Below are 25,732 nucleotides of genomic sequence, written 5' to 3'. Positions count from 1 at the left end.
TGTGGGCGGTGCATGAATAAAATGAAAACAAAACCCAATTTCTATGTTTTAATTCTTCATAATAGTTCATATATTGATCGTTTACTCTGACAGCCTCTGAACTGCAGCAAGTTTCATAGGCAGCTGCTAGATCTGAAAGATTATATTTTTAAAGTAGAACAGTTACAGCTTACATGTAACTTCTAGTTGAGAAGTCGTTTTTTCCCATTCTCCCAGAAATTTAGAGTTCTCCTCTCGCAGTGCTCCTTCCCTTAGGGAACTTGGGAACCTAGTGCTAAGACACTAAATTCTCCATTCAGACACTTCAATTCCGAATTCTGGAGGCATTTAGTGTTGACTGTCTCTAGAGCGAAGAATTGAAAATATTCAATATTTATTTCCTCGAATGGGAGTCGAACCCACAACCTACCAGCGTTTACAGTCGCTTGTGACCCTGTGCCACATATAAGCGGAATTCGGGATGAAGCTACACTACTAAAAACACATTCATATACTTAAATATAATAGCAATTGTAAAATACCATAGTCATTATACCGTAGAAATGGCATAACAAGTTGAGGCATACATTTCACTCCACAAACCAAGAAAGTGCTGAAAATAATAAAATTACTTATTTAAAACCGCCTTGTGCTGCAGTCGGTCAGTATCTGACTGCGTACGCGATGGTCGTAGGTTCGATACAATGGGGCCTATATTTGTGTTTCAGTACATATTTAGGTTTATTTGATCCAAATAGATTATTTTGATGTTTTATTTTGCGGGTTCGATTCCCTCTCAGGTCATTGAATTATTTCCTCGCCTGAGTAATGTGATAAATTGCGAAAAAATTGTGGTGCGCGTGAAACGAAGTGTTTCATATAGCATAGCATTCAATTTCAGTAAAATAAAACTATATAGGTACTTCTACTTACATGCATACAAGGAATATTTTAAACATTTGTTACGTTTTATTTTTGTAAAAGTTGATAAAAGAAATTTAATAAAAAAAATTTAAACACGTTCAGTTAGTGAAAGATATCATCTAAAATGAATTTTCAAGACCGTGAAAATATCAAATGTTTTAAGAGTAATTTCACTCTGATAATCAATTTATGACTGAAATCTGAATATGATATGGTCACATATTCACGAACAAAATAATAAATTATAGCAAAGAAAAAAATAAAAGTAAAACAAACGAATATATTTTCCTTTAATAATAATCGACTACAGAAAACTAGTTTTAATAATATTGTTAGTTATAGTTAGTGATACAGTGTGAGGCTAAAAAATTTGACGCTGTATCCCGCACGACGTAGGGAGACTTTCTGTTTCCATTAAGACACTTCTGAGATCTTGACGCATTGCGTGTTGAGTGGCGGAACACAACGGTTTGCCAGAGCGAGAAAATGAAAATATTTAATTTCCCCGAACAGAAATTGAACCTACAACCGTCGTGTTAACTGACGCAGGTTTGTGTCCTGGCGCTACGATGGACCTATATATTAATAGTTGGGCGAAGGAAATCTAACGATAAATATTAGATACACGTTGAGGCACGAAACTTAACGCTGTGTTTTGTGTTACCAGGAAACGACGTTAGTCAAATAGGTTTAATAAAAAAAAATAGGAAATTTCAATACTTTATTCATATTTCATTAAAGGCATTACAATGTTCAAATGTGTTTTGTCATTACTAGTATAGTAATCAATTATTACGAAATCGTAAACATCATTACGGTTAACAAAAAACTAGTTATTGACAAGTGACGTCCAAATTTATACATAAGAGAAAAAATGTCAGCTGTAGCTTTTCCTCCATTTATATTACTCGAAAATAAAATTTTAAACATTCAACTAGATTAAATTAGATTTACACAGGTAAAAATAATAATAAAATAAAGCATTTCGTTTATTATTATTTATATCTATATAATTAAAATTATTAACATAATTTATGACAATATAATTTCTGTGATAAAATTACGCTTTAATTTATTTAAAACGACATCACTAATTGGTACGCACTGAGTTGCTTAAGTAAGAGTAACATTACTAGACTACGCGGCGCGGTAATCATTAAATTACATTGCACTATCAAAAATTAATATAATATTTTAATCTATCTCAAGAATAGAAACCTTAATCTCTAATGCGTCTTCAAGCAACTGTTAAAAAATCTATATAAAAAATCTATATAAATGTAAGTCCTCGTCGTGGCGCAGCGGCACAAGGTTGTGACTGTAACACGACGGTTGTGGGTTCGATCCCCACTCGAGGAAGTGAAATATTTATTTACGTTTATATTTCCATTTCTTCTGGTGTCGAGGCATAGCGCGGCGTTGTGTTCTGCCATTCAACACGCAATGCCTCCAGAATTTGGCAACGTAGTGTCTTAACACTATGTCCCCTCTGCCTGCCCTGCTGTGTGCGGGATATAGCGTGAAGCTGATTTCTTTTATATCATGGCATTGAGCGATTTACAAATTGTTAATTAATGTTTTTTTTAAAAACGCCATTTTTTATAAGCCAATTACAAGATCAAAATGAATTCAAGCATCTTCATCGTTGCCACTATCTGTTGAAACTTCACCGTTGCCAATAAAAACCTCCTCCTGTACCATATTTGGCAATTTAGCTTGACTATTCACTTGTAAAACTGACGCCATTGCCAGTCCCGTGCCAAAGCTATACTTTATGGGTTTCAGACTTTCATCTACATTGTCTATGGACGGTCTTTTAGGATAATTCTTCTTTCTAACAACTCTGTATTTTCTAACATCATTCAATAATGCCAGTTTGTTTATATTTTCGAAATCACTTTCTGATGATGACGGAGAAAGTTCGAGATCTTTTTTTGAAAATTTGAAATTCCTATCTTCAAGCTGTAATTTATTTCTATTTCGGTTTTCATTTGATTTTGTTTCGGTATCACTTAATGTTTCTGAAAAATCACTTGATAAAGAATCGTATTTTGTATTTTTGTCTTTTTTCTGCCATTCTGTTATTATAAAGACGTTTTTTAGTTTATTTAATGTTAAAAGTTTACTTTTTACGTCGAGTTTAGCATTTGATTCATAATATTCTTCAGGCAAATTGTCTTCAATTTCATATTTTTCAATTTTTAATTTAAAATTCCCAAATTTTCGCTTACGTCGTTTACAAATTTTATATTTAGCGAATATTTTTTTATTTTTTGACTGGTCTCTATTCCATTTTGATATTAATCCTTTTTTGTCTACATATTCTTCGTAATTAATCTGTCTGGGAAATTCTGGTATATTTTTTAGTTCTGGCATAGTTTTAGCTAACGCTTGCCTTTCCCTTTCACGCATTAAATCTTCTCTTTTCACTAATTTCCTTTTCAATTCTTTGAGAACAACTTTGGAAGTCTCTTTTTCCTTTTTCCCTGGACCTGTCAATATATCACCAACCGGAGATACCAAACTCTCGTCTTCAGTTTTAATAAAATAAAACACTTCGTCTTTTATTTCTGGTTCTTTATCACCTATTTTCAATATGACTTTCTCTTCGTACTCTTTATCACTATCATTCTTTATGTCATCATCATTCTTAAATTTATTTTGCATTTTTTTCAAACGAATCTGTGAATTTTGCACTGTTCTTAGACATTTCGTTATTTCATCTATTATTTCATCTATATCTTTGTCTAGGACTTCCAAATTTATCTGTTCTTTATTCATAGCGCATGAATCCAAGAACATGTCCAAATGACTGCATTTCTCTAAAGCTACCCTCATTTCTAAACAAGATCTGGCGATGTTTGTATGGACGTCCGAATACAACCAAGCATCGTTAATGGCTGTGCCAAGTTTTTTCACACCATTTGTGTCTTTAGTGCCTATATTTTTTAATAATCTATACATTCTCTCTAAGGCCTCGAAATTTTCTTTAAATTCCACAGTAAGATGTGTTATCAGAACATTATGTATCCAATATATTCGTTCATTATGATTCTTATATATCTTTAAAATGTGGGCAGTTGGTACAGAATGAGCTAGAGCTATATTTTTGAGTAATGTCGATTGTACGACGAGGAAGGCGTGGTGAACTTTCTGAAAAAAAGGAATATTTTTTTATTTTAATAATGAACATATTTGCAAGGATAATACATAGGAATACATTTCAGATTTTGTCAAAAAAATATAAACAAACCAAAAATCAGTTTTCAATTATACTTAAGCTTTAAGCTTTACGCTGCCTCCTGCACATAGCATGGTGGATGTTAAATTGGAGCCATTTGTTAAAATATTCCTATTCTATTAGGATCTTTCCGTTCCCCACTTTCTTCCAAATTCTTGAGGCATTGAGTGTTGAGTGGTGGTACTTAACGTCGCGCTTTGCCTTGTTACCAAAAAGGGGGAATGTAAATATTAAATATTTTATTATTCCAATATATTTATGTAATATTAATGTATTTTTCTCGCATAATTGGGGCCTTTTAAGGATTGTGCACAACAATCAATTTTATTTAAAAAAACATATAGCTTTCTCTAGAATAGAATTTGAATCCAAACGCATTCCAAGTTCTCAGATATTCTCAACTTATACCAAGTAGCATAAAAATACCCCTAACATATTTACCATCAGATTGTCGCTATCAAAGTCACAAGTGACGTCACCGCGCAGCCATGGCACGTTACCTAGTAGGGAGGAGCCGGCGCGCGACATTAGCAACAGTAATGATGTTTGTTGTTGTAATAACATCGCTTGTGTTGATTCTATGATTGTTGTTACTGATGCTCTGTTGATAGAGAGGTGTATGAATATTATATTTTATTTTTATGATTAGTTTAATCTAATTTTTGGTTCAAATTGGGATTGCCAAAAGGTTAATATCAAGGACACCAGTTAATCGAAATAACTAAGAAGTTAGGCATCTGCTGTAACAATGGTATTATTTATTGTAACAGCATCACTTGTGTTTATTTTTGTGCTCTGTGTTATTTGAAAACCCCACCGGGGCTGGTGATAGTAATATAAACCTTCGTTCATTTAACCGGAATCTATTAAAAATACCTTCACATTATATGTCACGCTATCAGGGCTGTTTTAAGTTCGCTGCAGCATGAATTTGGAATGACCTACCACCTCCCTTAAGGCTTAAAAGTAGTGTATATAAAAGTTATGCCTACTTTTAAAGTTATCTGCAAACTTCAAAAACATACTTGATGCAGAGAAATACACACTCAAACACACAATTAAATACACATGAACGGATCGATACTTTTTTCTTTTTTTGTTGTATTGTTACTTTTTAATTTTTGTTAAAAATATTAAACAGCTTTAAATATAAGAACTTTTTTTTTTATGAGTATGATGGTGTTTGTTGGCTTTTCTCATTTACACCCACAGCACATCTCATCTTATCATTAGCTGAGTTACACCTTTTGCTATAATGTCAAATGTAATGTCAAAGTTCTATTGTTGTACAATTGTATGTTTTTCGTGGCAATAAATGTTTTTATTATTGTTAATAAACATACTCACAATTTAGAGTGCAAAGTGGCGTATTCACGGCAACACGCTGTAGCACGTCGCACTAGTGACATGTAATCGCGCATTGTACATAACAGCGTGTTTAGAGATCCCTTGCAATATATTCTATGCGTTGCTCTTATTGCTATCGGTAAGAGAAAATACGAAGCTAACTTAAGAAGAGATGAACGTTGTAAACTGGAACAAAAAAATAACTAAAAGTACTTACATATTTTTTCTTTTTCACCTTCACAGTGTATGGCAAATATAGCAGGATAGACAGAGGGAACTCAGGTTTAATACACTCAGTCCTCCAGTTACTTATGCACTACTGTTATCTCGAAACATTGCATGTTGAGTCGGGAAACTAAATGATGCTTATTAATATTATCTTCTAGAGAGAGAGAGAGACAGAGATGGACAGTGTGAGAGACGAAATGAAAATATTCAATTCAATGGAAACCGAACTCACTATCATCGTGTTGATAGACCCACACTTGTGTCACAACCGCCTCACTAATTTATAATTATAAACAATAAACTCCTCTATTTCTACAATCATCTGCTCTTTGCTAAGATAATGTAGAATTAGAAGTTTGTTAAATAATTACATTTTATTGCTCCAGTGGAACATAATGCGGCATTGAGTTTTCCTCCCCAGGTTCCCTCTGCCTACCCTGCTATATGTGGAATACTATGTGATGCAGATTTTCAACCCCCCCATGAAAACAGAGTGTAACTTATAGTTTATCTGCAAGTCTGTGACACCATAGCTCCTAATTGTGTTAGCTATGTTTCAAGAATATGCTATTGTGATTATCAGCCTTTTTCATCCCAGTTGTTAAATTTTTAGAGATTTTACATTGTTTTAATTATTTATTTCGAAAACAATACTCACTTTCTAGGCGGTGAAGCTACAAGCAAAGCTATTGTAGCCGCAACCACTATATTCCTTTCTCCTTTAGTAAACCATTTGTTTGTACAACCACCTGCTCTTTGCCAAGATATTGTGGAATCAGGGGCCTCTTGTTCAACTTCTACACTATCCTCACGGAATAGTAGACCACTTTCTAGTATTGATATTATGTGTTCTCGATTATATATTAACTGTAATAACAAGTTTATGATTATTATTATTTTTAACTTTGCACAGTTTGAGATACAAACACTGCAAGGTGGGGAGAGGGAACCCTGGGGACTTAATGTTATGACACTCTGTTCCCCCTTTTTGGCTGAATTCTTCAGACATTCCATGTAGGGTAATGGAATACAATGTCACACTTTGCCTTGTTACCAGAGCAACGAAATGAAAATATTTCATTACTTCGAGCAGGAATCGAACCCACAGCCTGTTGCTTTTATAGTTGTGTCGTTATAAATTTAAGCAATAGAATAATTAGTAATTTAGTATTAATAAAATAATAACATCAGTTGGAAGACCATATATTACTTAAAATGTAACTAAATAAAATTACCATATTAGGCCTAAATTTTACAGCTAGCCATCTTCTCGAAAATATTGGTGGAGCAAAATCTTGTTTTATAAATAGTGCCATCTGAAAAAAGTATTTTTAAATATAATTATAACTTTTGTACATTTTAACATTTTTGATATGTCGAGTAAAAGAAAATATTTTATTACACATATCATAACGTTGCAAAGATTATATTTTATTATACATACGAATATATATTTTTAAATAATGTATTACAAATATTGTTGAAAATTTTTCGTTAAATTAAATAATTGACGCAAATGAGTCTTACAGTAAGTTAAGATTCATAAAAAAAAACTATAAAAGTATTACTTAAATTAGAACTTATTTATATTAAACTTATAATATAAATATGTGTTAATTAAAGTCACCGGTTCTTAAATCAACTGATTATAATACGATGAACCATAATTTATTAAAGTACTATATTTTTTAAAGTTAATTATATACTTGCCTTTTATTATTTATTTCTTCTTAATAATAATCAGAAACATTTTTCACTTATTTTACATAAAAAAGTAAAATTCCATCGCTATTTTTATACATTAGTAACTAAGTGACAGTTTAAATGTCAATGTTGCATAGTGATGGCACTATTGTTATTAAAATGATTAAATCGATTATATGTGAAATCGATTTATTATATTGTTTTTCCTTTTGAAGAACAAAAATACACAAATATAGAAAAATGTCCCGTATAGTCAGGTTATGCAATTAATATTTAATTACAATAACTAACTAACTAATTTATCTATCAAAGGCATACAAAACAAAACTAGACTATTTATAAATATCTTAGATATGTGTAAATGTATATAAATGTTGTTTTAGTTTTAGAAAACTAAAGGTACATCTCTGTCTAGGAGGATGATTGACCCATTGGATTAATCTAAGGGGGTGAATAGTCCCGTAAATAGTATAATGTAAAATTGAAACTTGTTCGTATAACGTAATTTGCCCAAATTTAAAACTTTTCAGGAGGAGTCTATTAAGAGTAAAGGCCCACGTAAAAGATCTAGCATAAATGCGTGATTTATGGTGATTTCAAATTTCTCAATTAAAAGATGAACAATTGAAATTCGTAACCATTGTGTCAAAAGTTTAAAACATCCTCATTTCGTTGTATATGACTTATATACTAAGTTTCTTATTAAAAAATAAATAAAATACCATTTAACGCAATAAAATATATTTCTAATACCTTCCACAAATTTACAAAAATATTTAATGGTTAAAAAATTTACAAACTTACTTATATCGATATTCTTATCATTACTTTTCCGTCAGAAGTTATAAATGGCTGTAGTGTCTACATGACTTACTGAATGAAATTATTGATAAAACTTTAATTATACAATGAATGATAAGTGAACTCGTGTTTTCATAGTTTAGCATTTGCTGAAGACAATATAAATTATAAATGTTCAGTGAGGGGGGAAGGGGGCAAGAGGGGTCATCATGCCCAGGGAGCCGCTCATAAAGGGGCGCCAAATAGTCCGCAAAACTATTTGAACATACATATGAAATTATATTGTGTTCGCCTGGGGGGCGCTGTAAAAGTATTTTGCCCCGAGCGAGAGTTCAGCTCGCTACGACACTGTAAATGTTGTAGTATTTTTTTATAATTTACAAATTTTTGAGCAGTTCCTATCATCTTGGGTACAGAATATGTAAAAATGATACAGCCAAAACGTTGAGAAATAATATGGAATAAATACCTACAAATACTAATATACATTTACAAAAGTTTATTTATGTTATTCTATTTGTCCTGTAGATAAATGTATCATGTTAATACATTTTTTATTCAATTAGGAGAAAAATAAAATAAAATGAAAACTACAAATTTATAACCAATACAATATACTTATGACAATAAATTCATAATCAATAAAGTATATAAAGATCACTAATACATCAAAGTACACTTCAATTTTTTATCCAAACCCCTCAAGTTATTAAGTAAAACTGACCTAAAAACGACACTAAATTCTATCAGGATACATCATTTGTATATTGTGGTTTCTAATAACATTAGGACTGGGTATAAAGTATTACAATTAAGGTATAACAATACATCCTGGATTGTTGCTTAGTACTTTATCTTTATATAATATAAAAGGATAGAAACATCAATTCTGTATTCGTTTAGCATATCAATTATAGAAGCTGAAAAACCATACACACAGCCTCACGCTATATCGGATGAATAAAAAGGTAGGGAGAAAGGGAACCTAATATCAAGACACTCGCACTTTAATCAAATCAAGAGAAAAAAGAAATAATTCAACTAAAAAATATATATATATTATAATTTATTATCCACTAAACCGTTAAGAAAAATCTCAGCGACATTAGAATATAATTATTTTGATTTAAGTAAATCTTTGTTCCTTAAAATTTCCTTCACCCTGTTATAATGAAATTAAATAAGGCCACTTTAGTCTTCTCTAAATAAAACATTATACATATTGCAAAAATATCGAAACTGAAAAATAAATGCCAAATTACATAAATTATCATTTAATTACTCTGAAAACACAAAGTTTTTATTATTAATTCGCTTTATTATCGAAACAGCTTAAGCAGTTAAGCAGAAACAGAGTGACATAAGAAGCGACTCTGTTCGGATATATCATGGTTTCCTAAAACTTCCATCACCTTCCTATTATTAAATAGGTAAAATAAGGCCACATAGTGGTAAAAAAGATAAAAAATCAAAATAGTAATAATAATGAAAATTGCAAAAAAACCCAAATTTTCACTCTAAAAATATATTTTTATTTAATTATAATTTCGCCTTATTATCCAAACTGCTTAAACCGTTAAGTAAAAACTGAGCTAAATAAGAAGCAATTCTATCCGGATGTATTATATGTAAATCGTGATTTCCTTCAATTTGTCTAACTCTATAATTGGGATAAGCGGGATTTTCGCTTAACAAATAATCACATGTATTGTATTTATTTGATTTTACAGAATCACTCGCGATTATAGTCAAGGTAGGAGTTTTGAGCGACATAAATAATGTTTTTTTATAATTTGCTGAAAATGGTGGAAAAGTTATTTTTTGATACCTATCGTCGTATGTGAATCTGGAAAGAAATATATTTTTATATTAAAAAATAAATATAGGTACAATAATATCTCACTTCGTGCTGAATAGGCCATGGAACTCGGAAAATCCACATACGTTTTGATTACGTGTCGAATTTCATACCTTTTGAGGTAAGAAACCCCATGCGAGAAAAAGGTACATACCTCACTAATCCATCACTAAACGTTTCAATCATTCTTTCCATTATTGTTTCAGAAATTTCTTTGCTGATGCCGCGTCGATTTACAATTTTTAATATTGCCTATAAAATAACAAGTCACTTTAAATAAATACTATAAAAAAAGACAAGTACGAAATTAAATTTAATTAATTATTTCACATTTGATAGGCCAGTCGTGGTGTAGGGGCACCAGTTGCGACTGTAAGCGCGTCGGTTGTGGGTTCAATTCCTAATCGGGGGCATCAAATTCAAAATGTTCATTTACTCGCTCTGGTAGCGAGGCAAACCTCGGCGTTGTGCTCCACCACTTAACACTCGAGAATTCGGCGGAATATAAAAAAAATGAGGAAAAATACACAAATTTACACTGTCACAACCAGTTAAAAGATAGAGTACACTAGTTAATCCTTATCTGTTATGGATGTAAAAAGTTAGGTTTTTTAATGCATTATTTAAGTATATTATTGTATGTATGGTATTATCCATTGTAAATTATTATCATATTTTTTGCCATACTATGCTGTATTCCGCGTATAACAGGATAGGCAGAGGTAGCCTAGTGGTAAGTATTTGTAATTAAAATTGTTATAAGTAATATCCTTATAGTTCTGAATATGTGTAAATCTCTTAAATATAATGAAAAAATTATATATTTATAAAAAAACTTACCTCTTGCCTTGTAATTTTCGGCTTTTGATTAGAATTAAACTTTTCATAATTATCAAAATAATCTAGAAAATACACATTGTACCTATAAAATTTAAAAAAAATATCATTAAATATAAAAAAAGCGGTTAAAATATGTGTAATAATTTAATGAAAAGGTTGTGGGCTCGATTCCCAGTCAAGGGAATGATTATAATTTAAATTAGAACTAAACTCTACACAATGCACTTCTAAACAAAAAAATATTTATTTGCTTTACGCTGTATCCCTGTACCTAGTTTTAATACACTTCGTTACCCATTTTCCGCCAAATTCTGGAGGCATTGCGTGTTGAGTGGCGGACTGAACACCGCCCTTTGCTTCTACAGAGCGAAGAAATTAAAATATTTAATATTTAATCGACTGAGAATCGAAACCACGACTTTCACAGTCATACATAATTTAACTACAATAATTCCCCTCATGGGGATCGCTACCACTGCGACAATTATTACTAAGATTTTTCTAAATAAAATTTTATACCATTTAGCAAATTTGTCCGCAGGAACGGTTACATTATAAGGCATTGGATCTAATTCGATCGATTTACATATTTTGCCTGGATACGATAAATCGTAGAATTTACCTGTAATTTTAAAATTTACATAAATATACAATATATTTTTATAAATATATATACAAATATACTTTAAGACGTCTATTTGACGTAAACGAATTTGAATTCTACTTGTTTCAGTTTTTGTTCAGTTTCACGTTGTATCTCGCATGTATTAGTGTAGGGAGAGGAAGCATAGTTTGTGACACTCCGCTCCCCATTTTTCACCGAATTCTGGAGCAATGCCTCCAGAATGGGGAGCGGAGGGCTGAATGCTGGAAAGTTTATATTAACAATATCTATAAATACCGCGACGACTGTAGACTTCGTAACAATTAATAAGAATGAGTTATTCATTTCCTTGCTTTAATCACGGCATGGAATGTCAATCATCTAATCAATCGTATATCCATTAATTAATTTATACACATTTTAATGTCAACACCTGAAATTTTCTTTAAAAAAGTCATACTCATCCTTATAAACTAAAAAATGTATTAAAATGGTAATAAATACCCAAAGTACATCCCAGTGAATGTCCTATAAAAACGAAAGAGTCCCATCTAAAATGTTTCACTACAACTTGTAAGCTGTATACAAGATCGTATGTGCTTATCATCAGACCAGGCGGCATTGGGTCTGATTTACCGTTGCCGGGTAAATCCATGCCTGGAATAAAAAATGCTATACACATGAAAGAAAAACACAATTAGGCTGCTGTGGCGCAGTGGCAAGGAGTGACAGTAAGCGCAGGTTGGATTCCAATTGGAATGAGTTATTTCCCGCTCTGCCGCCGTTTAGTTCCACCACTCAACACGCAATGCTTCGGACTTCCCCTGATAACCTTGTTTTATATTGTTACCTCAGCTATATAGAATTGTCAAGTTTCATGATGATACAATTATTAAAAGTGGATCAAATTCAGTTTCTAGATTTATCCTCCAAGATGCGCAGGTTCGTATTGTTGACGCATTGTGTCGAGTGGTGGAAATATTTTATTTCCTAAAGTGGGGATCGAATCCAAATCCTATCGCATTTACACGATACTTGTGGTCCCAACTTCATATTTAAATTAAAAATACTTAGTAGCTGTCTGCTGTGGAGTTCATAAGTAAAACGTTTTTAGCATTTAGAATAGTACTATAATTTTATAAGTTATCAGTTTGCATAATAAAGATAGGAACTAATATACATAAAAATTCTAAAGGAATTTCAGTCGTAGCAAGATCATATTTGTTTACTGTATTCTATTTCCTTCATAGTTCATATTTCGCAACATCAACGTAAGTAACGTTTTCTATATAAATAAAAATAATTTTCTTATTTAAAAACATTTATACCCACCGATATAGTAAAACTTCCTCGGTAGCAGTTTGATTAATGGCCGAAATGAAACCATCGTATCGCAGGTACCGTGACACACGAGAACAGGCGGATTACAACAATCTCCCCATGCCATAACTAAAAAAAAGAAAAATGCATTAAAGTTAACAATATGAAAACTGATCTGGTTTATGATCATTTTAAATTTCGGCAATACTTCTTTAATAGATACCAAAAAAATATTTTATGGTTAAGGGTTGTATCCCTCGTAGCTCCCCTACTGTAAGGGTTAGGGATAAAAAAGTTAATTATATTGTCCAGCTAGACTATATGTAAAGACTACAGGAAAAAGACGACTTTTTTTCTCAATTTTAATTTTAATTGGCGATAAGTAAATATTTAAATTTGATAGCGACAATGCGATGCTGAGTTCATGTCGAAAGTATGGAACTGATTGTCTTCCTACTATTTTTACTCTAAATATGTGAGAGAAGCGAAAACATAATAAGAAGTAAACGAGCATGTTTGCAATGTTACGTTAATATGTCACCATGGCACAGGTAATTTCTTTTCTTATTTTTTAGCTTCACGCTGTGACGGGCATTTTCTGCCGTATTCTGGAGACACTGCCAGTTAAGTGGCAGAACTCAACGCCACGCTTCGTTTCGTTACCTACCACAGCGATGAAGTAAAAATATTAAATAATGATTTTCTCGAATGCAAATCGAACCCACGACCTGTCACTTCACACAGCCTTTTTTATTACTTTTAAATTAAAACCGATCCTACGGTAAATCATATAATTCTCTAGTAATTGTTCATCAAACTAATCGTGGCGTACTTAATTGTTCTTTTTTGTTGATTTTAAAACAAAATATTTATAAAAGAATAAGGTACAGCCAATAAATTTTATAATACAATCAATAACATTTAAATAGTAAAAATTGTTAATCGCCATTGACGTCATAGTGACGTAAAACATATCTCTCTTGGTTAAAATTCCAAAAGAGAAAATATTAATTGTTTTTTATGTATTATCTTTATCCCATATCTCTCTCTTATAGGACGGGCTGATAATTTTATTGAATACTAGCGACCTGCTTGCGGCTTTCCCCTAATGAAGTACACAACTATATATTTATTAATTTGAATTGATTTCGTTTTTCAATAACATTATTATATTAAAGACAATATCCTTATTAAGTAGTTATTTTGCAGAAATAAATTATATTTATATAACTTAACTTAATTTATGTCATTTTTTAATTAAAAACTTTATTCACTGATTGAAAAAAAAAACTAAGTCCTAAATGTTAAGGTATAAAATAATTAAAATTGCATCAAAATCGATTAATCTATTTCTGAGATTAGCGTGCACAATTGTACAGGCAATAAAAAATAAAAATCCTTGTTTTGGGTTGTATTACATCCAAAAATTATAATTTTGTTAGAAGCTTCCATGTATATTTGTCACTTTTTTTATTATATATTTGTGTTCCTTTTTGTATCATATTGTTTGTGGTATACAAATATCCATATATATCCATGGTTAAACTAAGAGTATAAACATTAAAACCTTAAACCTGATGTAATATAGCTTAAAATTGTGCAAAGGTTGCTTGCTTATTTTCCAATCCATTTCCGATGTATGAACTATCTAACAGAATATTTCAATTCAAACTAGTAGGATACTATACATTATTATGATCTATTTAAGACAACTTATGTGACACATAATAAGGCACCAGTTGTGGTGCAGGGGCACAAAGCGTGAATGTAAACGCCACTGACCGTGGGTTGGATCCCCACTTGAGAAAATGAAACATTTATTTAAATTTATAATTTCATTGCTTTGCGCTGAGGTGAGGCAAACCTCCAGAATTCGACGGAAAGTGGGAAATGAAGTGTCTTAACACTAAGTTGCCTCTGCTTACCCTGCTGTGTGTGGGTTAGAGTGTGGAACTGATATGTGACACATTTGTAATTTGTTGAATCTTATTTTGATAAACATTTATTTTGTTTAGTTACATGGTGTTACCAGCATGAGCAAATGAAAATAATCCATAATAATCTATTTATTGTACCAAGTGGGACACAACCATCATGTTTACAGTCAATATCCTCAACTTACATATTTATATGAAAAAAAATGCCACAAATTTAAATGCTAAATCTCCTCCATAAAATGTAGACATTACATTAAAATTTTACATTTCTTGAAATTGCAAATATTTTTTAAGTCATTATTGAAATACAATATTTTCTTGACTTTTTGTTATCCTTCCTCACAAAATTTCCCATCTTATTCATCAATCCGCAAATTGTGGCCCTGTGTCTTTTATTAATGTTTATACAGAGTTAATTCTATTCATATTGGTATTATGGCCACCTCAGTTTACAATATATTGATGTTTAAAATTGATATGTATACTTTAGATATGAATAGACATAAATATTAACATGTATGAAGAAAAATTAATAGCTACAATTAATTATCCTCATATATTACTTAATAAACTAACTTTAAGAATCACAGGTCAAAGTGTAAAATTAAAATATGTAAATGACAAATATGTAATATTATTATTTATATTAATAGTTACGATACTTACTGCATATTCGCCCCCACGGTGCTTGTATATACCATTCTTTTTCTAGTAAAGCCATTTTAGAAAATAAAAATAGTTATTTTAAATAAATTTAACTTTTGTTTTAAATTTCTATTACTTTATGACAGTTAAAGCAAATGTTAGTAAAATTATATGCTAATTGTTTTAGTAAAGTTTTTTATACAATTATACATTGATTTATTGTTAATGCATTGAAAATTTAATTAGCACTATATAAATGTTGATAACTAAAAAGAACTGTCATTTCTCATTTGTCATATTATTTTATTGTTGCCTTATCAGTAGTGATGTGAAAGTTAGAACAATAACATAATCGATTAATATTATAAACGCAAAAATATCGATCTAAAATCATTCAAGTCGAGTCAGACTCATCCACTGAGGTTTCCGTTACTTTTATAGCAATTTCAGGATTGTAGCTCAACGGCACATACAACGTATAAAATATGACACACTTTAATTTGGTGTATCTAATTAATAAATTTTGGATGAAAAGAACGCGGCGAACAAAATTGTGGTTTATGCGCTCATTTTACATGAAATAAACTACTCATCTTTTCTAAGAAATAAGAAATATAATAATTATATTTAAGAAATATGTATTTTTTTTCTCATGAGCGACTGCAAACGTGACGGGTTGTTATTTCGACTCCCACTAATATGTAGTAGGTATCCGCTCGAGGCATGAAATATTTATTATTTTCGTTTCCTCACTCTGGTAACGAGCAACTCTGGCAGAGATAACCTAGTGTTAAGACAATCCATAGGTTCTCTCTTCCGTTGTAAAGTGACTGAAAGACAATCACAAAACTATGGAATTTGGAAAGGATTTCCCGATTTTTTTACGGTACGGGAAAATACTAAAAAAAATCTAATAATATAAAAAACTAGCGACAGCGCACGCTTAAACTTATTGTTGTATAGCTGAATAATTCGAAATTTATTGTAGCCTATTCTGATGCATAAGCTTATATAGCTTATGTAAAAGTAATGTAAAGTTTCATCTAAATCCGTTTAGCAATTTTTGCGTGAAAGTGGAGCCAACAATTATCCTCGTAAACTTTCACTCTTATAATATTACATAGTAAAATAATATAAGATTCGTAATATAACAGAAAGTATAAAATAAAACAGATATTTTAAAACTAAATGTATTTTTATTTAGTGTTTCTTTTTCTTTTCTTTACTAATCTTCTTAGGAGACGACGACGACGGTCTTAATATTAAATTGAGTAACTTCTTAATAATTGCATAAATTATATAAATGATTAATAACACAAAGGCAAGTTGATCTAACATCCACAACTCGTACCACGCGTATAAATAAGATTTAGATCTGAGATGATATGCCCCTGAAATTAAAAAAGCAATAATTAGTTCACGCTCTATCCCTCATAGCAGAGTTTTCAGAAAGAACCTAGAGTCATACATTCCGTCGCCCACGCACCGCCCAATCTTTAATACATTGGCGTGTTAAGAGGCGTAACTTAACACCGCCACAGTCTTGTTACCAGAGCTGGGTAAACTCTATAATAATACACTAGAGCGTTGTTTGCACCGTTCAGATTTCAAGATATTGCGTAGAACTGAACGCCGCGCTTTGTCTTGTTTCTAGAGTGAGGTAATAAAAAAAATCATACCCCTGATCTTGAATTGAACCCACAGCTATCGCGTTTATTTCTATTTCTTAATTTTACATGGCGAAAGAAAATAATAACACGTCCTCACCTTTACTTTCTATAGCGAGTTCCACATAATGCTGTATTAACTTTTGCGATAGGACGGGACGTTTGTTAAATAGCTTCGATATGTATTTTGCTTTGTTATAATAGCTGAAAAATAAAGAAAATAAATAAAAATATATCCCACTATGTCGAAAGAATTTATTAGAATAGAACTGATTATTAAGCGTGTTTGGTTGTACGCGCTAATCTCAGGAACTACTAGTTGGAAATGAAATATTTTTGAATTGAATAGTACATTTATCGAAAAAGGCTTTAGAAACCAGGGAACCACTAGGTTCCCCGCTTTTTTCCCCATCTCAACACTAGTTAAGACAAGTTCCTCATAAAGTCACTTCCGCTCCTCCAATTCCGCCGAAAATTCTTCGCTTCGTCTTTTGATGGTATTTGATAAATTTTATAATGATATTTAAAACGTATAAAAAAGATTTGAAAACATATGAAATATTAAACGAAGTGAGATTTAAATATATATACCTACATATAAGTATTTAACTATTAAATGTAAATTTTACCGTTGATTGAACATAATCGTTTTATGTTACGTTGAACATAAACCTGAAATCATTGCGTTACTTTGCTTCCCTTTTACTACGAGTAAATCATAGATCCTCAAGGCTGGCAAACACCTGAGGTAATAGATGTTGATAGAGGGTCGAGGGTATACGCTTAACGATACTTGATTTGAACTATTGGTGCCAAATCCACCTGAACCTTCGGCTTCTTTACTCCTTTAAAAAAAAACCCAAAAATAGAAAGCTCACCTATCATTATTCAACATTATATTCAATTTCTCTTTCAAATCAATATCCATATTGGGACCCAATTTGACTACCAAAGCGTGTCCTGCCTTCTCCGAACGTCTTGCATTACTCGGTTGATCTCCAAAAACTGGTATCGCGATTAGGGGAATCCCAAATTGCAGGGATTCCATAGTGCTGAGCAGGCCACCGTGTGTTATAAAGATTTTTACGTTTGGATGTGCTAAAATATAAAAAGTAATCATTTAAACTCAGGCCGTTTAACTGTAAAAGTGATGATTGTGGGTTCTATTCCCACTGAGTGGAGTAAAAAAGGGCGTCTAGCTGTCAAAAAAAAATAATCACCCAAAATACTAGATTGTGGCATCCACGACCTCACATGGACATTTTTGGGTACATTATCAAATTTCCCGTCATATTTCCATAGGACTGTATATTTTTCTAATTCCTTGAAGACTTTTAGTATATTTTGGTTGGTATACTCTGGTAGTTCACTGGTCTTAAACACTGATCCCATGCTGAAATAGATTACTCCGTGGGTTGAGGAGTCCAGAATGTTTTGGAGATCCTGGAAAAAGAAAAAGGAAGTCTTCAATTTATGGGCTTGGGCGTATCTAATGATACTTATTAGGGTGGCACGAAATTTAAGTAGGTGTTGACACTTAATAATTTTTTACTTCAAAATAAAAAAAAATATGCTTCTTTTTTCCATTTCAAAATGGTCATAACGTCCCGTTACACATAATTGTACCCTTTTTTATAATAACAACAAGCAAATAAAATTTACCTTTGGCAACGGTGGAATTTTAGGGTCAACATGATAACCAGCAATGTCTACTACATTTGGGGGTAAACTTTGGGCGTGGGCAAAGGAAGGATGGGAATTTATCAATAAAACGGATATATTATGCATAGATGATAATACAGGAGGTAATGATACTCCACGGGACTGGGCTAGGGGGTAAAATTGAGATTCATAGTCCGATTTAAGTAGCGGATAGTCTTTCCTGCAAAAAATAAATATGATATTATATCGAAGCCAGTCGTAGCGCACGTGCGAAAGTGAGAGATTGTCAATGCGGCGGTTGTGGCTTTTCCTATTCGGGGAAATGAAATATTTAATATTTTCCTTTCTTCGTTCTTACAAATGTGCAAAGCGTGGCGTTGAGTTCCGCCACTCAACACGCAATGCTTTAAGCATTCGGCGGAAAGTTAGTAAGGTAGGCAAAGGGAATTTCTCGTTAAAGTACTCCAATCTTTTACAATTTTTAATACATTGCATGTTGATTGATGAAATTAAACGCAGCTTTTTGTCTTGCTTCCAGAGCGAGGAAATGAAAATAGTTCATTTCCTCAAACAGGAATCAAACCCACGACCGTCGAGTCTGATTACTTACCAAAACAGAGACATAGTCAACAAATAGTCCTTTGTATTAGTCAATCTTTCGAAGAAATTCATTGGGATAGAGGCCTGGCTTTTAAGAGATGGGATGGTGGGCACAGTCCTCACTTGATCTATCAAATATTCTATATTAGTATGCATTACCATACCTCCGAGCATTATCCATGGCACTTGCTGTATAGCCGCATACCTGTAAAAAAATTGATCAAGTGCAAATTGGACCTAACCACCTAGGTCCGGACCAATTTTATGATTGTAAGAATAATCAATGGGAACGTGATCCTGGGTAGGTATATTACTTCTTAGATCTTACCCAGCTTCTATTTCAGAGAAGAACCACTCGGTTATGACAGCGTCGAACTGTTCTTTTATCAATACCTCTCTAACTGCAGGAGTTTCTATAGCTCCCAATGAAATATTTCTTGCGAATTCCTTTACGACAGATATGCCTTGCTTAGTCCGATCTGATTGTGCCATAACTGTAAAATTAAGCAATTATATCGTTACCTTCATAGTGATGTTTCACAGACAATAGAAAAGGAGACCGTCGAAAGAGTTCAGCGGCCAGCGAGTGACTGTACGCAAAGGTTGTGTGTTCGATTTTATTGGAGAAAATGGCATATTTTGATATCCTAGTTTTAATAATAACACTAAGAGCGGCGTTGAATTCGTATTCGTATTCTCACTCGGGGTAATAATAATGAGTATAACAGACTTTTTTAGTTTCACGCTGAATCCCGCACTTAGCTGGTAGGCAAAGGAATCTGGGAGTGTTAAGGGTCCGTTCTCATTAAGACACTTCCTCACTTTGCTCCGATTGAATAATAAATTATAATAAGCTTACCTTTATTAAATGCCACTATGTGACTCACATCTATTACTTTCACTTCTTTCGGTTGTTTTATTTCTGGATATGTTGTTATAAGTGTTATCTGAAAAAGTGATGAATAAAAATTAGAATTTATTATAAATATTTAAAATGGACTTTAAGGATCAATGGTAGACTCTGTTTTATTGACAGGGTAGGCAGAGGGAACTTAATATTACGTTCCCAATTTCATTACGTTCCAAATTCAATTCCCAGCTCAATAATCAAGTCAAATTCTACGTTTTGCTGTTGAGAGAAATGAAAATAATTCATTCCCGAACCCACAACCCACGTATTTACTGTTTCGCGAACACTCATCATATGTACATACCTGATGGCCAGCTTCCAACAAAGGGTTAACCAGCCCCATCATCAGTAGAAAGTGACTCCTCGAAGGAACTAATTGCAGGCATAGGATCTTGTAGCCGTACGCTGACGACACAAGCGTGAGTAGCAAGATGGCTATCTTCATTTTTATTCTGTGTTTAGAAAAAAACTATTTTTTATAAATATTTTTAATCTTTGTATTTGCGATATACGAGTCTCGTATGTATAATGGTTAGGTAGAAGAAGAAAAATAATAAATAATAAATGTTTGTGAATTGGTTAGCAGAAGTAAAGTTGGTGTACAGGATGAGGCCAGCGTTAATAACTTTTTACTTACTTTTTAAAAAAAAAAAACAGAAAATCATATAGATTGAGGTGGGAAACGTAATGAAGTTTGAATTAATGAAGAACGGAGGGTCTTAAATATGATAATTTCGTAAAAACTCACTAAAAGTAGGTACATAATAATTGTTTATTTATTTATATGTATGTTTATACTTATCATGGCGACCTCGTTCCATATGAGGCTTGAAACAATGGATCCTGAACCTACTTTAAAGTGTAGTCACGGAGATATTCAGTATAATACATATTAATGCAACAAACGCCACTTTGTTTACTTAACTTAGTGGGGTAGTCAGAGAGCGCACCTCTTTTGCCTCTTCCACTATCATTAACCTCTTCATACAAGCCTTCCGGGGGGTCCCCATACTTTTTACGTGACCTTCATCCAGTGTCTTTGATACTGTGTTTTCGAAGGTCCACCGAAGTTTCCTCTCTTATTCCTCTCTTACCGCTCACTTTTCCTTCATAAATCTTTTTAGCCATTCTTGAAATCATCACTCATTCGTTCGACGTGCCCAAACCAGCTGAGCACGTTCTTCTTCACTTCACTCAACGTGACATACTTGACCGCGTCCAAGGTAACAATATTATAATCAAAACAACTTCATTACCATAGAAATCCAAAAAAGATCCAAAAGAATGATTTTTTATTTTGGATTTTTTACACCTTAATATTTTTGAATTTTCAAACATTAATTTGAACACAGCAGGATTTACAATGACGGAGTTGTGGGTTCGATGTTCCCACTAAAAAAAAGTCTAAGTCTAGTTACGGTAACAACACAAAGTGCGACGTTGAAGTCCGTCAATGATGAACTAGGCTCACTCTGGGTATGTCTGTAAAATCATAATAATTGCCTAGTACCTACTACATACAATGCATAATGTTTTTTTTTTGTTCGTATTTTTCAAGAATTTCAGGTTAACAGGGAGAAGATAAACTAGTTTCAAGATATTCCTTTCTCCCCTCTATCGAATACCACTTTATACTTGCGACTTCGACCGCGTCGCAAGAAATAAGTAAAGGCTGTGTATTACACAAGCCAGGGTATGACACAAGTGTATGACACATGCCAGGGCACAGATACAGATATATATCTAAAAGCTTTGCTTTGTAGTTCCTGAGATTAGACTGTTCAACCATACAAACTCTACAGTTTTATAATAGCAATATAATTACAGCTACATGTTTTTTTTATTATTATACAATATTAACTATACATTAACCGACTATTTATGAATGCAAGTATTGAATAATATAATTTTTTCATATCTATTCTTCTATATTTATTTTATAAAGCTAAAGATTTTGATTGTTTGAACGCGTAAGTTTTAGGAACAACTTGTTCGAATTGGAAATTTATTTTTGTGTTGGACAGTCTATACAAAATATTTGTAGCGTCATAAATGATTATGGAGAAATGTATAAATTGGTGAACGCAAGTAATGGGAATCGAACCTTCTACCGTCACGCTTACAGTCTGCGACGTGGCGGCCTTATGGTTATTATTTATTTACATTTAAATGTATATAAGAATGTAAGTTGTCAGTCGTTTGTTCACCGCAACCACCTACAGGCCACAACTTGCCTTAAGGTCGGCTATTAAGTACAATACAAAAAATAAACTTGAACCCAAAACGATTCTAATGATATCTTACATCTCAAACAGGTTTAGTTTTTGGAGATGGTAATTTAGTTGGTAAAAAATTATGTGTAACTTTTAAAGTAAAGTGGCAGTGTAAATTGTAAACACGTTGGTAGTGAGTTCGATTCATTTGTTGGAGTAATTTTTACCATTTTGCGTTGGGCGTTGTTCCTCAATAGGCAATGCCTCAAGAACTCAGCGGAAATTGTGGTAAGGAAGTGTCTTAATGGGAACGAATTGTCTTAACACTAAGTTCCCACGTTTCCTCTATCTATCTTTCTATGTATATATATAGCGTGAATTTGAGACATTGCTGTCGAGTTGTAGAATTCAGCGCCGCACCTTGTCTTACTAGAAGGGGGAAATTAAAATAATTTATTACCCCGAATATGGATCGAACTCACAGCCGTTATGTTTACAGTCGGACTCTTTTCTGCTGCACTATGATGGTCTTTATAACTCATAAATGAATATAGTACTTTAAGGTTACATAAGCTCAAGAAATATTATTTTTTAACAAAGTATATTAATAAAAGTTTTATGTAAAACAATATTATTAAGGAAAAATATTATTGTCTGGCTAATGATGAAATATTTAATTTTCAGGTTGACAAATTTATTGAGGTATAATTTTTTTATAATATTTATTGCAATCTAACGCCGAGATTTAGTGATTCAAAAAAAATACATCTATAAATATTATATACATCCCCAACAAACCTCATTCCTCCTTTAATACACAATAAAATTATATCCATAAAATTCTTTAATAAAATTCTCCATATTTATATTGTTATTTATTATATTATTTCCTTAAAATATAATATAAAGCTGTATATAATGAAATCAATACTCACAATTTAATTGAGAATTAAAAAAAATCAACACATTTCATTAAAAAAAGAAAACAAAAAAATGAAACGTTATCTGTCCCTTACAGATGACAACTGACTCGTCTCGTGTTCTCTAAGACTGAAAAACTAATAATATAAGGACTTAAATGAAATGAAACATAAAGAAAAATTGATCTTATATATTTAAAATTAAAGGCTATAATCCTTTAGAATAATAATAACGTTCGAATAACAGGATTACACTATGTTCTATAATAAGGCATTGTCCTTTTATCATTATAAACCGCGATTTTAAGTCTTATAGCAATCAAATTAAATGTCATATTGCTGTTAACAGACATAATTAATGTCACAATAATAGTTTTTTTAAAAGAAATAGCTGATATAGCACCTTGCTCTTTTAGTTTTAAAACTTAGTAGATTGACTCTATAGTTTATAGCGATGACTCTTATAAGAGTTTTCTGACCGGGTGTTTTTATTAAAAAACAACTTTTTCCGTATGAATATTGTTTTTTTATTTCAGTTTTCAATAATTAGTTCCACGTATATGTTATATATAATATGAAAATTATTATTCGTAGTTAAATGTTTTAAGATAATATTTTGCGAGAAACAAAATGAAACATTCATAAAGTTACATGATCGATACAAACTTCTGCAAATTATAATAATGGGACAAGTTTCTGGGAAAAGAAAAACTGGCGGTAGAAGAAAGCCATGGCTAAGGAACATCAAGGAATGGACTGGAATTAAAACTACCGTAGATTTGAGTCATTTGGCCAAGGACAGGACTAAGTATGCGAAGTTGATTTTGTGAGTTGTTGCCAACCTTCACTAGTTGGAGAGGCACATTAAGAAGAAGAAGAAAGTTACATGGCAAGGAAGGAGAGTTATTAGTTACTGAATATTATACAATAAAAATTATAAGAACTTTATACGAAATAAAGCTTATCTGTGTCTTCCCTTCCTTTTTGAGATTAGGGCGTTAAACGAAAAAGCTTTTACCTCAACGTTGTATCTCGTATTTAATAGGGTAGATAACCCGTCAGGGTAACTCTCCGCCTCCTTTGCCTACCCTGCTATGAGCAGGATAAAGCATGAAGCTAAAAAATGTTCATTTTCATTTTTTTTTCCAATGTCCCACTAAACTGAGACATAAACGAGTAAACAATAGAACCATAAAAACATTAAAAGTAAATTATGTTTTGTTTTAAATGCTATAATTACCTATTTGTATAGTATAACTATTTGTGAGGCCAGTCGTGGTGCAGTCGCCTATTCGATGAAATTAAATATTTATTTAAATTTATTACTTTCATTTCTTCGCTTTGATGTGGAGACAAAGCGCGGCGTTGAGTTTCGCCACTCAACACGGAATGCCTCCAGAAATCGGCGAACGTCTTAACAATAGATTCTCTATTCCTTCCTTGCTGTGTGCGTTATCTAGTACACTTATATAAAAAGATTTTTTGCGAAGCCGAGAGCGTGTCGCTAGCTTATAAATAAAAAACAATATGCTTCACGCCGTATCCCGCACATATTTATCCCGCATATAGTTTATTATTATATTTTTATTATTAATATTTTTACGCTCTAGGAAGCATGACATTGAGTTCCGCAACTGACGCACGTAATTGCTCGAAAGTGTACAGTGCGTATGGAAGAGAAGGAAGTGTCTAAACACTAGTATTCAACAAAGGTATATAGATTATCTCTATTTTCCTATATAGTATTGTAGCCGACTCTATGTAAAACAAGTTTTTTATCAATTCAACCTTTAGTAATTTTATTTTTATATTTTTTATCTACATTCATTTGTTGTGACTGTTATCTCTGGTTATTAACCCACTGTACGGTTACGTACTTTTATTTTGTCACTGACCGTTTAATGATGCCATCCTTTTAAATATATTTTGTAAAAAAAAATCACCTTCACGCTGTATCCCGCACACAGCAGGGTAGGCAGAGGGAGCCTAGTGTTAAACTCTCCGTTTCCCACTTTCTGCCAAATTCTGGAGGCATTGCGTATTAAGTGGCAAAACTCAACGCCACGATTTGCCTCGACACCAGGGCGAAGAAATGGAAATATAAACGTAAACAAATATTTCACTTCCTCGAGTGGGGATCGAACCCACAACAGTCGCGTTGCAGTCACACCCTTGTGCCGCTGCCCCACGACGGTTTATATTTTCTTTGAGCTTAATAAATTTCTTGTATTTAAATTTAAAACTTACCCATACTTTGATTTTAATCAATAAAATTGATAAATCTCAATTATAAATAAAATAATAAGAAAATATAATTATTTAAATCTACTAA

The 25,732-nt window shown here is 32.2% G+C and overlaps 3 protein-coding genes across 4 annotated transcripts; all 3 read right to left on the bottom strand.

The window, feature by feature from the left end:
* Positions 1-1,610: 1,610 nt before the first annotated feature.
* On the bottom strand, positions 1,611-7,580 carry LOC146530404 (uncharacterized). The gene is made up of 6 exons (XM_085201114.1): positions 7,430-7,580; positions 6,955-7,035; positions 6,378-6,586; positions 5,492-5,677; positions 4,586-4,745; positions 1,611-4,056 (listed from the first exon to the last, which is right to left on the bottom strand). Exons 2-6 carry the CDS (start codon positions 7,033-7,035, stop codon positions 2,533-2,535), a joined length of 2,160 nt encoding a protein of 719 aa, XP_085057240.1. The 5' UTR covers positions 7,430-7,580; the 3' UTR covers positions 1,611-2,532.
* Positions 7,581-8,147: 567 nt separating this feature from the next.
* On the bottom strand, positions 8,148-15,710 carry LOC146530403 (serine hydrolase-like protein). Its single transcript, XM_085201120.1, has 7 exons — positions 15,450-15,710; positions 12,859-12,975; positions 12,031-12,183; positions 11,442-11,544; positions 10,923-11,004; positions 10,237-10,334; positions 8,148-10,070 (listed from the first exon to the last, which is right to left on the bottom strand). Exons 1-7 carry the CDS (start codon positions 15,502-15,504, stop codon positions 9,764-9,766), a joined length of 915 nt encoding a protein of 304 aa, XP_085057246.1. The 5' UTR covers positions 15,505-15,710; the 3' UTR covers positions 8,148-9,763.
* Positions 15,711-16,604: 894 nt separating this feature from the next.
* On the bottom strand, positions 16,605-23,529 carry LOC146530402 (UDP-glucosyltransferase 2-like). Of its 2 annotated transcripts, XM_085200635.1 has the most exons (10): positions 23,416-23,529; positions 20,572-20,719; positions 20,217-20,304; positions 19,686-19,851; positions 19,368-19,562; positions 18,758-18,977; positions 18,316-18,538; positions 17,974-18,193; positions 17,196-17,299; positions 16,605-16,819 (listed from the first exon to the last, which is right to left on the bottom strand). In XM_085200635.1, the coding sequence occupies exons 2-10, from the start codon at positions 20,710-20,712 to the stop codon at positions 16,629-16,631; spliced, it is 1,548 nt and encodes a 515-aa protein (XP_085056761.1). In that variant the 5' UTR covers positions 20,713-20,719; positions 23,416-23,529; the 3' UTR covers positions 16,605-16,628. The 2 variants fall into 2 exon arrangements, with proteins under 2 accessions (XP_085056761.1, XP_085056762.1); XM_085200636.1 differs by lacking the exon at positions 23,416-23,529 and having other exon boundaries at positions 20,572-20,735.
* Positions 23,530-25,732: the final 2,203 nt, after the last annotated feature.

Source organism: Heliconius melpomene, chromosome 17 (genome assembly GCF_056956725.1).
Source record: "Heliconius melpomene rosina isolate 202511_hmr_F chromosome 17, ASM5695672v1, whole genome shotgun sequence".
Classification (NCBI taxonomy): Eukaryota; Metazoa; Arthropoda; class Insecta; order Lepidoptera; family Nymphalidae; genus Heliconius; species Heliconius melpomene.
The sequence above is the reverse complement of the archived record's forward strand: the minus strand, read 5'-3'. Positions and strand labels throughout refer to the sequence as shown.